Source organism: Penicillium argentinense (assembly GCF_028826775.1).
Source record: "Penicillium argentinense strain IBT 30761 chromosome Unknown utg000003l_segment0_segment0, whole genome shotgun sequence".
Lineage (NCBI taxonomy): Eukaryota > Fungi > Ascomycota > Eurotiomycetes > Eurotiales > Aspergillaceae > Penicillium > Penicillium argentinense.
Genome location: NW_026622662.1, coordinates 1,773,388 through 1,786,341, shown reverse-complemented (window position 1 = coordinate 1,786,341; position 12,954 = coordinate 1,773,388). Strand labels below are relative to the sequence as shown.

At 47.2% G+C, this 12,954-nt stretch overlaps 3 protein-coding genes across 3 annotated transcripts; all 3 read right to left on the bottom strand.

Moving 5' to 3' along the window:
* Positions 1-1,371: 1,371 nt before the first annotated feature.
* N7532_002776 (Zn(II)2Cys6 transcription factor) lies at positions 1,372-4,011 on the bottom strand (the record flags this gene model as incomplete). The annotated part of the gene is made up of 10 exons (XM_056615270.1): positions 1,372-1,961; positions 2,014-2,197; positions 2,267-2,442; positions 2,493-2,641; positions 2,692-2,816; positions 2,867-3,408; positions 3,462-3,608; positions 3,664-3,728; positions 3,787-3,906; positions 3,980-4,011. The coding sequence occupies 10 exons, from the start codon at positions 4,009-4,011 to the stop codon at positions 1,372-1,374; spliced, it is 2,130 nt and encodes a 709-aa protein (XP_056478242.1).
* A 5,767-nt stretch (positions 4,012-9,778) lies between these two features.
* Positions 9,779-11,272, bottom strand: N7532_002775 (sugar porter family MFS transporter; the record flags this gene model as incomplete). Its single annotated transcript, XM_056615269.1, has 1 exon — positions 9,779-11,272. The coding sequence occupies one exon, from the start codon at positions 11,270-11,272 to the stop codon at positions 9,779-9,781; it is 1,494 nt and encodes a 497-aa protein (XP_056478241.1).
* A 1,024-nt stretch (positions 11,273-12,296) lies between these two features.
* On the bottom strand, positions 12,297-12,869 carry N7532_002774 (fungal specific transcription factor domain-containing protein; the record flags this gene model as incomplete). Its single annotated transcript, XM_056615268.1, has 1 exon — positions 12,297-12,869. The coding sequence occupies one exon, from the start codon at positions 12,867-12,869 to the stop codon at positions 12,297-12,299; it is 573 nt and encodes a 190-aa protein (XP_056478240.1).
* Between the last annotated feature and the right edge of the window lie 85 nt (positions 12,870-12,954).

Genomic DNA, 12,954 nt, shown 5'->3' with positions numbered 1-12,954 from the left:
GGCGTCGTCGAGGTTCAGCTAGTAGTAACAATATGAAGGAAACCCAACCATTCTTCTCCAAACAACCGGAAAAGCCGATATATTGATAAAAAAGGGTGTTCACGTCGATTGGAGGTAGTGTAAGCCTAATGACACTATACGACGAGGTATATACAGAGCACAGCGGTCAGGTACAAAAATTGAATAATAAAAGGGTCTTCCGGAGAAGACTTTTAGAGATTGAATTGAGAGTAAAGTAAGAGTAGGGTAAATGTATACAGAATCCAGGAACTAAAAGATATGTATAACTCTCCTCGGAGGGTAACAACCTGGCCTCGGTAAAGCCCCAAAGGACCAGCTGTGCGGATTATCTTTCGCGCACAGTCCCAAGGGTCGTTGTAGATACGACCTGCTCTGTGAGGTTGTGTCTGGAGTCGGATACGTATATGCTCAACTGGGCCGGAGATAATGCTGTTTGTGACCCCTGCCAAGCCTCCTGCCAGGTAAAACTGAGATAGCGGTAGCTGGCGCTCGGCTCCCTGGCTGAATTTGATGTTGTAGGTCTCAATGAGCTGTCTGAAGCCGTGGAATGCGCCAAACTGAATGATAACCTATGGTTTATTAGAATTGAAAGCACAGGATGGGGCTGGTACTACTTACACAAGCACCTACTCCAAGAAGTGGCACTAATGTTCCCTAGCCATGCAGGAACGTAGACGGCATTCTCAAGGCTGACTGAATGGTATCACCTTGTAAAATGCAGAGCCTCCTTCTTTGCTCAAAACTCCGCGAGAAGTTGCCAGAGATGAGCCTCCGGCCTGTGTTTGTAGTCGAACTTTGACAATATCTGAGACAATATGCGAGCAGGTATTGCAATCTCACGTTCTCAATCACATACCAAATGGCTGTCCTTTCTGGGTGTCAGCATTGTTTACTTGCAGGAGCTTGAATTGCTTCAAAGAATTACCTCTCACCAATTAAAACCTGCGCTACTCCTCCAGCTGCTCCTGCAGTTAAGTCTTTCGCATTCTGCTTCCAGTCCATGGCGAGACCGAGGTCTTCTTTTTGGTCATCTGAGGACATTTTCGTATATACTCGAACAATATTTGACGACAATCCCACCTTCGGACACAAATTTATGCCCCATGTAACTACTACGCCATTCCCCGCTTCTACATGTCACCGACAAGGCGGGCGGGGTTCCTTGTTGAGTCGGTTCTTGGCCGAGGAGTTTCTGATCGGCGGATCACAGCCGAAGTCGGGAGCCTACTCCGATCGTTCAGATTGCCAATTTCAGTGTCACTGAAGAATATTTGTTCGTTATTCATGTCATTGCGTCATGGTTCGAGAGCATATACAAAAAGGTGATCCCCTAAGCACATCTCGGTCAGCTCACGCTCCCCCAGGGCCGTTGAGAATTTTTTCAATCTCGAGCCAATCCATATAATCAACACCTGTCAATGGTAAAGTAGGATCTTGGAAGCTCGAATAAATATCTTCCGCCTCCCCAGACAAATCAATATCCCAGTCCCCTTGCATACCAAATCCGGTATTCGCAGTTGCATTCACCCATGGCTCAAGTAATCGGCTTTCGTCGTAGAGACGGTGCCGACTTTCCGGGAAAACAGCCATGTAATCTGGTGGAGGCACTGAAGTTTGACCAATGGTGCCTCCCCTTCTGTTGGCATCTAGAGTGGGATCTTCTCCGAGGCGTGGTACAAGGTTTGACTGAGGCGATGTGTTCGGACTTGATGAGGCCCGGTCAAAGATATGATCCGGCCATACGTGTGAGCAAGACTGAGAGATATCTTGAAGACGCTGCTCGGCGGCAGAGTTACCCGATCGAGATAGAAACCGTAGGACGTCGTATGCTTGACTCAATGCCGCGGGCGGTTTGTTCTGCGAGTTGTCTATGAAGCCGACCATGACGAGAACAAATGCAGCGGAGAATGTGGCATCGAGATCGAAGAACCCATATCGTGCTTGCAGTAAATTAGCAGGGAGCCCCGGCCTCTTAGCCTCGAAATGACTTACGAATTGTTTGCTGGCGTTGGAGAGAGTGCAGGATCGCCAGACTCCGCACTGCTGCTTCATTGCAAGTTTCGCATAGACGCACAAGTACCTCTGGCACTGCTTCGGGAGGCTCAGATGTTTGCTGTCTTCGAACTTCTAGGCGGACACTTCGTAGCAGTATAGGTCGTGTACATAATATGATGGCCTATACACGTTGAAGTCAGTCACAGCCCCGGAATCAGGCACATTTCGGAAATTTCAGACTGTGACTAACCTGAAAGAGCATTAAATACAGTGACGAGCCTGTACGGGTCACTGTCCCCAGAGGTCGATTGAAATCCAAGACTAGCGACTGTGGAAAGGATCGTCCAATTTCATACAGCTCTTGCAGAATGGCCTGGATTTTCCTGACCAGGTCAAGTTGCGTGATTGCTGCATTTCCATATAAGGCTTGCAATAATATCAGTGATTGAAAGCGAAGATGAGGGCATGACACTCACAGGACATTATTTCATCTGTTATACGTGCAATGCGCACATTGATAGTCAGGGCAACCGGGGACTGAAATCCCGCGGCGTGCTGAGGATAACCAGCGCGAAGCTGCCGCTCGTCTGCTCCAGCGGCTAGGCCAAGCCCAGATGATAAACGCCTAGATATTACTTTAGTGTTCGTCCAGGGACAACCGATCAGTTGGCATACCTGTCGAGCATGTATACAGTCCACCAAAGCCTCACGCGATGAGCACTCTGTGAAGGAAGGCAGTTTTGCTCGTTTTCTGGCAGGTTGCAGCCAAGCGCAATGGCCAGTCTTAGTGCAAGTCCGATCTGCCTCCGTCAGTCAAATTGAAAAGCAGCCGGTCGTGATAAAGACGTACATAAAGATATGCATCGTGCTTTCGATCGCACCATTGCAGGTATGTAGTGATGAGAGTTAGTATCTCCACAGCAATGATGCCTTCACCACCAAGGTGGTGCAGTGGAGGAAGTCGTCGCAGCGCTTCTGCGAACAGGGTTGAGCCCGGGGGATGGGGCGATGGGGTTTCCACGTCCATAAGCTTCGCCATTGCCATAACAAGAAGATACTCAGTGTACCAGGCCGATCGCTTCACTTCTTCTCGTGTAAACGGAGACTGAAACAGCAACATGAGGGAATCTGAGAAAGTTCGAGAGTCAAAAAAGTGCTGGCTAACTCCCAGGTAGAAGAGGAACTGGTCGAGTAGATGCTGTGACTGCTCTAGTGAAGGCAATGACTCGTCTTTGTTTTCAAGCAGCGGGTCCACTGCCGCCCATTGTGACGGTAAGTTTTGTTGCCCTCGGCCTCTGGGATGATCTCGTGCGGAAAATATTCTTGACTGCGATCGGTCGAGGAGGGATTTGACTTGGGTTTCAAATGCTGGTCCCGAGGTAAGATCCGTTGCTTTTTCGCCAGATTAGTTTCCTCGTTTTTTGCACGGATGCGTGTCTAATTACCGGGACTGATTCCATCGACACTCCCATCGTATCCAAATTCCCCAGGCTGGTTTCTGGGCCCACTGTTGGCCGGCGTCTCGACCTCGGCTTGCTGGGGCACACGACTCGGCCCTGAGCCGGCAGCATCCGGGGAAAGAGACGACGTCCCTGAATGTATCAGTCTAGATTATAAAAGTGTATAGATCCTTAAGTCATCACTTACCGGGGGGTTTATCTGCAAGTCGCTCCTCATAAACGCGGATCTTCTCTAGGAGATTCTGCACCTGACTGCGGGATCATCAGCACCAGTCGCCATATAATAAATGCAAGAGCTGGAACAACTTACGCTTCGGAGAACCGTTTTCGACCTGAATGACCGAAGTTGCAGTCCCATTTATGTTTCAAGCACGCTCGACAGGGCTGGTCGCCGGAGCATTTCACCTTGCGTCGGCGACATGCCTCGCATCTGGGCCGAGGTTAGCGCACATTCTTCACGAGCTCCGACCCGCAAGAGAGCCAGCGGCGCATGCAACCCTTACGCGTTAGCTGATCGCGACGTCGAATTCACCATGGTCCATGAACCGCCTGGTATCGTCTTTGTAGTATAGTTGTTCTCGGTGTTGCGGAAGAAGAGTCGGCAGGTTGGACCGGCGCGGTGGGGCTTCGTCGGAGGAGCTTCCGAGTGCTGCCACTCTTTCCAAAAAGGTTGTGCCGCCTCACAGTACAAACAAGCCTGAGTGTCTTTGCATTCCCTCTGGCTCATGCTTCTGTCACCGCTTGCAATATTATTTATTCTTGCTACTCAGTGCCTAGTTATTATATTTTACTTCACCTTATTTTTCTCCCCAGCCCCGGGGTTGTTCAAGAAAAATTACCAGAGAGAGTGACAATTAAAAATGAATCCTCAGCGTCGCCAACTTGAGAGTTCGAAATACAAATGAATGATTGGAAAGCGCCATGTTGAAAAATGAGTGGATTTACTAGAGAGCGTTGTCTTAATGACTCGGTTGAAACGCTGATGCTTAGGGCGCCCGATGCGCAGATTGGAAGGTGCCCTGATATACCCAATGTATTCGCGGACCTGCGAGCCAAAATCTACTAGCAGTGAAGTTTACCTCACCTCCGCGAATCGCTTTTTACCTTGAATGTACATCATGTATGTAGCCCTTAGTGCTAAACCTGTTCGGGCTCGACGCTTTTCCTCCAGATTTTTCGTCTCTTTAGCCCGGGCCTCTCGGTCTTCTTGCTCCTCATTTTGATTCTTGGCCAATCATCATCAAGCCGGCCTTTTATCGCAATCCTATGGATCTTTTGTGCTGGTACATAATCCTGAGCCTGGTGGAGTGTGTCGTCGCCATAACAAAGCTTCAGCAATTCACGTCAAAGCAAATTTCTCGCGCTTTTATGCTTCACCATATTCTCTTCAACACAAACAGGCTGAGCGAGCTTCCTATGGAATTGATACTATCAGTAGCGGATTTTCTTTCGCCCGAGGACGTATACTGCCTCTCGCTTTCAAGCCGACATTTTCTCAAACTATTTGAGAGCCGAAAGACAGAATTCGCGCGAATCAAATTGTCAAACTCAACAAAACAGAACCGTCATCCACTCTAACCCGGCTGGTGCGAGATGATTCAATTTGCTTTGTTTGCTATGCCTGCTGTGCGCTCCATCAATTTCCATAGTGAAATGGACCAAAGAGAACTCACATATCAGACGCACCATGGAGCTACCCAAATCTTCGAAGTCCAGTTTCCTGCACTCGGAAATGTCGCGATAACAGAGAATTGATCCTCTACATCCGGTGAAAGTACTTTGAAGATTCTACGCATTACCCATTTTTTTCAGTCATCTTCAGCTCGCAATGAGACAATTCTACCACGGTCCAAATTATGGCATCAGCCCGAAATCACTGGCCTATACTGAAGTTGTGGCTCATCTTAAGTCAACAGCACCATTATCAGTCGATGCACTACTTGACTCGAAGTCATCCTGCTTATACTTGCGCGTTCAGGATATCATGTCAGTGAAATTCCGAAAGACAAATATCCTAGATTCCAGTGATACTATATTGGAGCCTCCCCAAACTTTTCAAGTCTGTGGGCATTTCCCGCTCCTGGTGTATCATCCATGATAAGGAATCTTTTCAAGCATTACTTCAGTTATAATCATACATTGGAATTTCCACATTTCATTCTAACTCACGACGCCACGTGTGATTTCTGCAACACGGACTTTCGAGTGGAGCTACTTGAATTTGACAAAGACCGCATCGCTTTGGTACCACATCACAAAGTGGTTCTCGGTCCAGAGGATCCTCGATGGCAGGTTCGCTCATTGACTTCTCAATTGCCATATCCTCCAAGCCTGAGCAAAGAATATATAACCACAAGTCTTCTAGATATTTTCTAAAATCTCTCTAGCGACTCCTCTGACTCTTTGCGCGAGTGCAATCTCTATTACCTCAAAAAACAAAGATATAAAAGTCTGATGAACACTATTCACAACTCACTCAGCCCTTGCTGGGCTCTTCGGAACACGCAAATCAAGTACTTGGACTTTTTACTTACGATTTCTGTTAGACATATTAACGTCTCCAGTATATCATGATTGATTTCCTCTCCTCATCTTCAAACCTACTACTTCGAATGAATCCGCCTGTGGAGCAGACTAGGCGTTAAGTTCCTGTTCTGAAATATTTGTGCGCCACCTGTGCAGTGTGAGTGTGGAAGAAGCTTATAAGAACGCAGTGTGTCGGGTATGTTGCAAATCAATCTTCATTTTTGCGTCTGCAAATGAACTTTCCTAGGCTCACATGGATTTCCACTTGTTCTAGGCCTTGAATCCGCCGCTGGTGTACACAGTTCGGATAGTGCCACCGATCGTGGGCTTGCCGAGCTATCTTAATATAACAGGATTCAAATAATTTATATATGAGGCTAGCAACAGATGCGTCTCCTGGTGCTCGCCCCCATACCATCCAGGAGGGCAAGCCGGACCTCGACGATAGTTTTGACAGTTCCGATCAGCGCTTTCCTGTCTGTCTTACCGTTCATGCTTGTCTTTTTTGCCAACTACAAGAATCCCCGAAGACGAAAGTGAAATGGTCGGGTTTTGTTGGGCTCTTCTACAATACGATCCTCGGAGAATACAAGCAATTCGGATGATTGAGCGAGTTTTGACACTCATTCAAAGTGAAATCGATTGATTGGAGAATAAACTGATCGAATCACGAGAAAATACATGGTCCAACGTCTGCGGTGGCGCGACAGCTAACGCATGGCCAATATCAGGGCCGATAGCACACTGGAAATGGGCATCATTCCCGAACAGTTGCTGGGTGTGCGTAACTATAATAGTGAAAAGTGAGTATTGGGGAAAGCGGATGATCTTTAAATTCTAATCATTCAATACGTAAAAAAGGTGACGGTAATACACTGCCGCCTCGGGAAGCGATCGGCTCCCGGAGCCAGCTTGAGTTAGTCCCCCAGCCGCCCTGAGCTGCTCATTGAGCAATCCTGAGCGACCAAGAGCGACCCTGGGAGCTCCCTGAGCACCTATCGCTCACCCCTGATGCTCCAGCTGGCAGACGTCACGCTTCTTTCTTTGTTTCACTTCCTCCGATGATAAGCGCTTTGCTGCCTACAGTCGTGGCTAGGAGCTTGAACAAAGAAATGACCTGATATTACATTCTATCTATTCTCCAGGGCTTGCGTACTTGAGTTCATTGGCTGACGGCCATGATCCGCCACTCTGTAGGAGAAATGAATTTTCCCTGAACTCGGTCTCCGTCGTCTCTTCTTTCTTTCACAATGGCAATACATACGCCCCTTGACAGAATTCTAAAGACTAATTTCGGTCGTTGTCTCTGTCTCTATGCTCTGGATTAGTTCAGCCTTAGGACTGTCATTCATCACTATAGGCAGGCACAAACTCTATGACCCATAGGCCGTATGCACCCCACATGAAGAAGCTGGAAAGGCGTCAATACCCTACCAAATTTTAATTATTGTCGAATCGTTGATCACGCGTCTATTTTAGACATGACCTCCTAGGAGCACCTCCTTTTGCTAGTATATCCTAGGCGGGAGCGGCCCTTCAATTAACTAAGACAACTTGCAGAATATGAGCGAAATGGTCATCATAGATTAACACACGTTTTTCTCCTTTTCTTGAGCGGTCATGTCCTTTTGTACATATCCTTATAGAGATGATTAATCTAATGAAGTATTAATCTATCTGATATGCAGCCATTTAGGGATACATGAATTAGTGTCTTTGGTGGTGTGGTCTCATTTCCGTGAAACCGGCTTTCTTGCAAGGCGTTGTTTTTTAATATGAACATAGGATCAGTTTGCCAACTATGTGCAACAATACACTCAAGGGAGGTACAATCGATGGATGGATGCATGGGTTTCATTCACCCTGACCCCTCACAGATGAATATGATATGCGGAATACGACTACTATATAGTGAAGAGGGGAACGCTCGATGGCAGCACGCGCTGAGACGTGCGGGTCAAAACCACCACAAAACACAAGCGTAGCAATCAGGAAATAGCGAGAATCCCAAATGTAGGGGTCAGGTCGGGGAGGTGTAAGAAGGTGTATTCTAGAACTAACTATCCGGCCACTGTATACTGCCGGCTATGTCACAAAGTCTGGATGGCGCCCATGCAGTACGGGGAGGGGGTCTCCCCACTACAATAGCTATATATATCCGCGTACATACAGGTGGAGTGTACCACTTCCTGAAAACGAACTTCGAGCACTATCAAGGCCTGTCGCGGCGTAGGTGGATAAACCAACTGTGGCCCATGCGTAACTATGTTAATAGGTACGACCGGTTGGGCACGTTCCCATAAAGCTGTCTGGTGTACGATGCCGGCAGGGTACCGTCGATCCTTCTTAGGTGATCGGCCGCCTTTGGCGGATGACCTCCACTTCTGCTCCCACTAAGCGATGATGTTGCCGCGGATGCGAGCCTTCTCCTCGAGAGTAATGGAAAGGATGAGTTTTGCCTGGGCACGCGGCGTCCTTGGCGAGTCGATCTGCCGCATCCTTTCCTGGGTTGCGGAGCGCGATTCCCTGTATTGGGACCTCCGTGGTGGCTTGAAGGATCGCGTGCACGATCCGTTGTCCATATTTGTTCCTCGCGTTTTGAACTGCCTGCAAGGTTGACCCACTATCGCATAGGATCTTCGCTGTGATTTCATCTACAGTCTAAGCTTCTCAACTTTTGAAGGGTGATCTTGAATACCGTGCTGATCGCATAGAAGATGCTACTGAGTCCCGCTACATGCACCTGGTGACCTCCTGGTTGCTGTTGAGAGCCGCAATGGTGGCACTAGGCGGCCCTCGCATCCCGAGGCATCTGAATAGACAGTGCCGTCCGACGTGGACGGCTCTGTTTTGGCTCTCTCCGGAGCCGTTTCTCGGTCTGATCCAATCTCAATCTCCGTGGACAGAGGTCTGTTAGGACGATATATGCAACTACCTCTAGAGTGGTGGTCGCAACTGTTCGAAAGTCCCAGAAGATGCCATTTTGAATTGACCGTGTGGCGAGTCTAGCACCCGCGGTAGCAAAAAGCCATAAATTTGTCACATGGTTGGTGCGCGCATTATTTTGAAATGGGCTCGAAGCCTGGCTTCAAAGCCATCGGAACGTGCCTCACACCCATGATTCTAATGCTGCGACAATAATACAGATAATCTATGCAAACCGAATCTGTTACAATAAGACTACGATTCTGGTACCCAAGCACAATTGTTTAACCTTTCCACATGATGAATACTGCCTCGATTAGTACTTTAAAGCCACTCTATTTCGGAGCGCTAAATAGAGCGAACACGTGAGGATGGCGTTGGGCGTTGGTTGTGTGAAGCGGTTCATACAAGAATGGCTGAGAAATGTATGTGATCAAGAGTGAATCGAAAAAATGGTAATCCCCACGCTGATCAGCCAGAAGTTTGGTGAACGGTAGATATCTGCTTGGCCTTGAGCATGAAAGCAATTTATCTTCTTCTGTTAATACCTCGAAATAACATACTAGGAACTGCATATATCCGACGGCATAGTATGTGGTCTCATGGTGGCCAAGTACACCCAAAAGCACAAAATGTATGGGGTAGTGTCTGAAGCTCAATGACGAGCATGAAAATTGAATTTGCAAAGACAAGATCAAATCCGTTTATGAAAAATTCTTGCTGTCCAAGTTCAGGGTAGTTGGACGGGGAGAGTGGTTGAACAATCATCCTGAATGGCCATGTGAAATGGCGTGTATTGGATATGACCAGAACAGCAGCTTTTGGATTTTGCCCGCCCACAATACTGTTGATCATTCCGTATGAACAATCTGTGGCATGTGTGCACCTTTATCATCATCACTTCTCTCTGTCTTCTGTTCGAATGTCGAATCAATCGGAAGGGACTCTATGGCGTATTTACTTTCAAACATCGTGTCGATCTGCTCAAGGGAGAGACCAGCTGTCTCGACATAAAAGTATCCAAGGACCGGAACAAACACGGCATTCAAGACAGCGTAGATCAGATAATATTTCCAACCAATATTAGAAATCCCAATTGGCGTGACCAGAACGACGATGTAATTATTAATCCAATTTGTAGCCGTGGCAATGCCAGCTCCAGCAATGCGCATACGCTGTGTGTTGATCTCAGCCGGGTACATCCACGGCACAGCAATCCAAGATAAACCAAAAGTCGTATAGTAGGCGAAGACGAATGCCACTGCAACTGCCTCCCATGGCTTTGTAGCAAGAGCGAGACCAATAGCAACTAGAGTAAAGCAGACCGACTGCCCCACAGCACCCCATAACATCATTCGCTTCCGTCCAAACGTCTCTATATAGAGAGCGCCGAAGCAGGTAGATATCATCAGGTTCATGGCATTGCAAGCCGACAAAATAAGCGATAAGTTCCGAGTTATTCCGAGAGAAGAGAATACGACCGGCAGGTAATAATTGATGACGTTAATACCTCCCCACTGCTGCATGAGTTGGGTGCCTGCTCCGAGCAGAACACGGCGAGTAGTGTGTAGGCTATCGCTCTTTGTCAGAGCCTTGAAACTGAGCCTGCGTGCTTCCATTTCATGTCGGACGTTTTGGACGATGGCATTGAAAACCTCAGTGTTGCATTGTTCGGTGCGAGATGAAGCTCCGAGCCTCTTCAGAACAGAGAAGGCCTCTTCATTCCGCGCCTTCATTATCAGCCATCTCGGTGACTCGGGAAGCCATGGCAGGAAAATGAGGGTCAAGATAGCAAATACACATTGAAACGCAAGGGGAAATCGCCAAGCCACACTGTTTCCAGCCACAAACGTGAGGCCGTAGTTAATCCATTGGGCTATGACGTTTCCCACTTGATTGAGGAACAACTGGAGAATAATGAATCTGCCTCGATGACGTGCCGCTGCCGTCTCTGATTGCCATACTGGAATTGCCGCAGTATTCATGCCGTTGCCAAGACCAGCAACGAACCGTCCCACTATCAGTTGCGATACGCGAAAAGAGGTTGCTTGGATAGTGGCTCCAATAATCAAGACGACACAACCCCAAAGTATCGTTCTCTTGCGACCGGATTTATCTCCCAGCCACATTGCGAACAGAGCGCCAAAAAAACATCCGAGGTCATAAGTTGCCGTTATCTGGCCCTCGAGTGTCGAGTCGGGGGCGTTGAACGTTTTGACGAACGACTCGTTTTGTAGAAGACCACCGAAGATGCCTTGGTCATAACCAAAGAGAGCAAAACCAGCGGCGCAGGTAAATGTAATGTAGGTAGTAAGAACTGATCCTTCGACGTGTTCGAGCCACATGGTGACATTGATATTTGCTGTGATTTACGGAAGATCAGAATCAAGTCGGGGTAAGATAGGATAATTGTGGTAGACATGAAACATTTAGATGATATATATATATATGTTGAAAATAAAAGGGAAACGAATCCCGAAACTTTGCTGTAGTCCAATTTGCGTTGGCTGTCGGACTGAGGTTGCCGGGTGGATGATTGGAATGAAGCTAAGCCCCATGGGAAAACGGGGGGCAGAATCTGGGGTAATAATGCGGGGTAGGGGGTGGGCGCAGTCTAGGCAGCCGTACGAGCGGATTCCCTATGCCGGGTTTAATTATTCTCATCTGCCCTCTGAACCACCATGAATACTACCTAGCTTTATAATATTGGCCCTTTATGCGTGTTTAATGCGTTTCTAAATTTCTAAACCATTTTTCAATATCATTTCAAATGTTGCGTGCACAATATTGTAGGTTTTCTCATGACATTTGCCACCAATCTTTGAGGAGCCCAGCCTTTTCAGTTCAGGAATTTTAAATCCGGTGAATTATACTTTTTCATATCAGAGTTTCATTGAAAAGCGCAGCGGTGTTTTCTATCTATCATCACATTGAAACGAGTTATATCAATGTCGCTAATGTATCTCATGAAATAAAACACGGATCTTTCAGCACAAAACCAGGACCACTCACCTAGTAAAACACTGACTTTGATCAAAATCCAATTGTGATAGGATTTGTTAGCATCATGGTTTCCCTTTTCCCAAAAGAACCTTGCCAGTCGGGCTTTTTTTGGAAGGAAGAATAGCCGTGAGTGTTAAATAAATCGTGATAGCACATCGTGGGCCCGCTATGCTGCTGTCGTTGCAGGCATGAAAGGAGCACTTACACTTGAATATTTGAATAGACAAGAATTAGAATTCACACCAATCACTACATCTCATTTAAAAGGTGAATGAAATTAAGAAAACATGTAGGAATAGTTTCAAATGAGAAAAAATATATTATGGACCAATGGGATTCATTCTAGTAATAAGCGCAACTAATTGATTAGACTAATGATCTGGGGATTCCTTCACTCAGCAAAATGTTGCATAAATCAAGATTCATGAAATCTCCCATGTCCAAGGTTTCTTCGCTAGCTGATATATTGTCTTGGGTCCAGTAGCCAGCTGGCAGATCCATATCGATGGACGCAGAGACCTGTCTTGATAAGCGACGCTGATAGTACTCAGAACATGCCTGAGTGTTCCGTTCATTCCCAGAGAAGGGTTGGTCGTCGTGACATTGCTCTTGGGTCTCAGACACACGTTTGCTATCTTGTTCAGTCACAGTATGTCTGCGTTTATGCCACTGCTGTTGAAGTGTGCTCAAGAATGTGCTTGTTCGTTTGGCATTCTCAAAGCAGCCTCCCATTTCATCCAGAGCCCAGAAGCATATGCCAAGGTACTTGGTATGCTCCTTATTAGGGCCTTTGAATTGCGCAGGGACAGTTGTGAAAATCAAGATCAGTGCTGCAGAAAAAGTAAAAGAAACCATCTGCACATTTGCCTTCCTAAAACCGTAGATATTTGCGTAAATGACGAGGACTTTAACAATTGAAATAGCGGACTCGATGCACATTTTGCGCGCATGGGAAGAGCCGGGTCCCCGTGGTGGCTGAGGCTGGATGTAATGTTTTGATATGTAGGGGCGGTGACAGTGAATC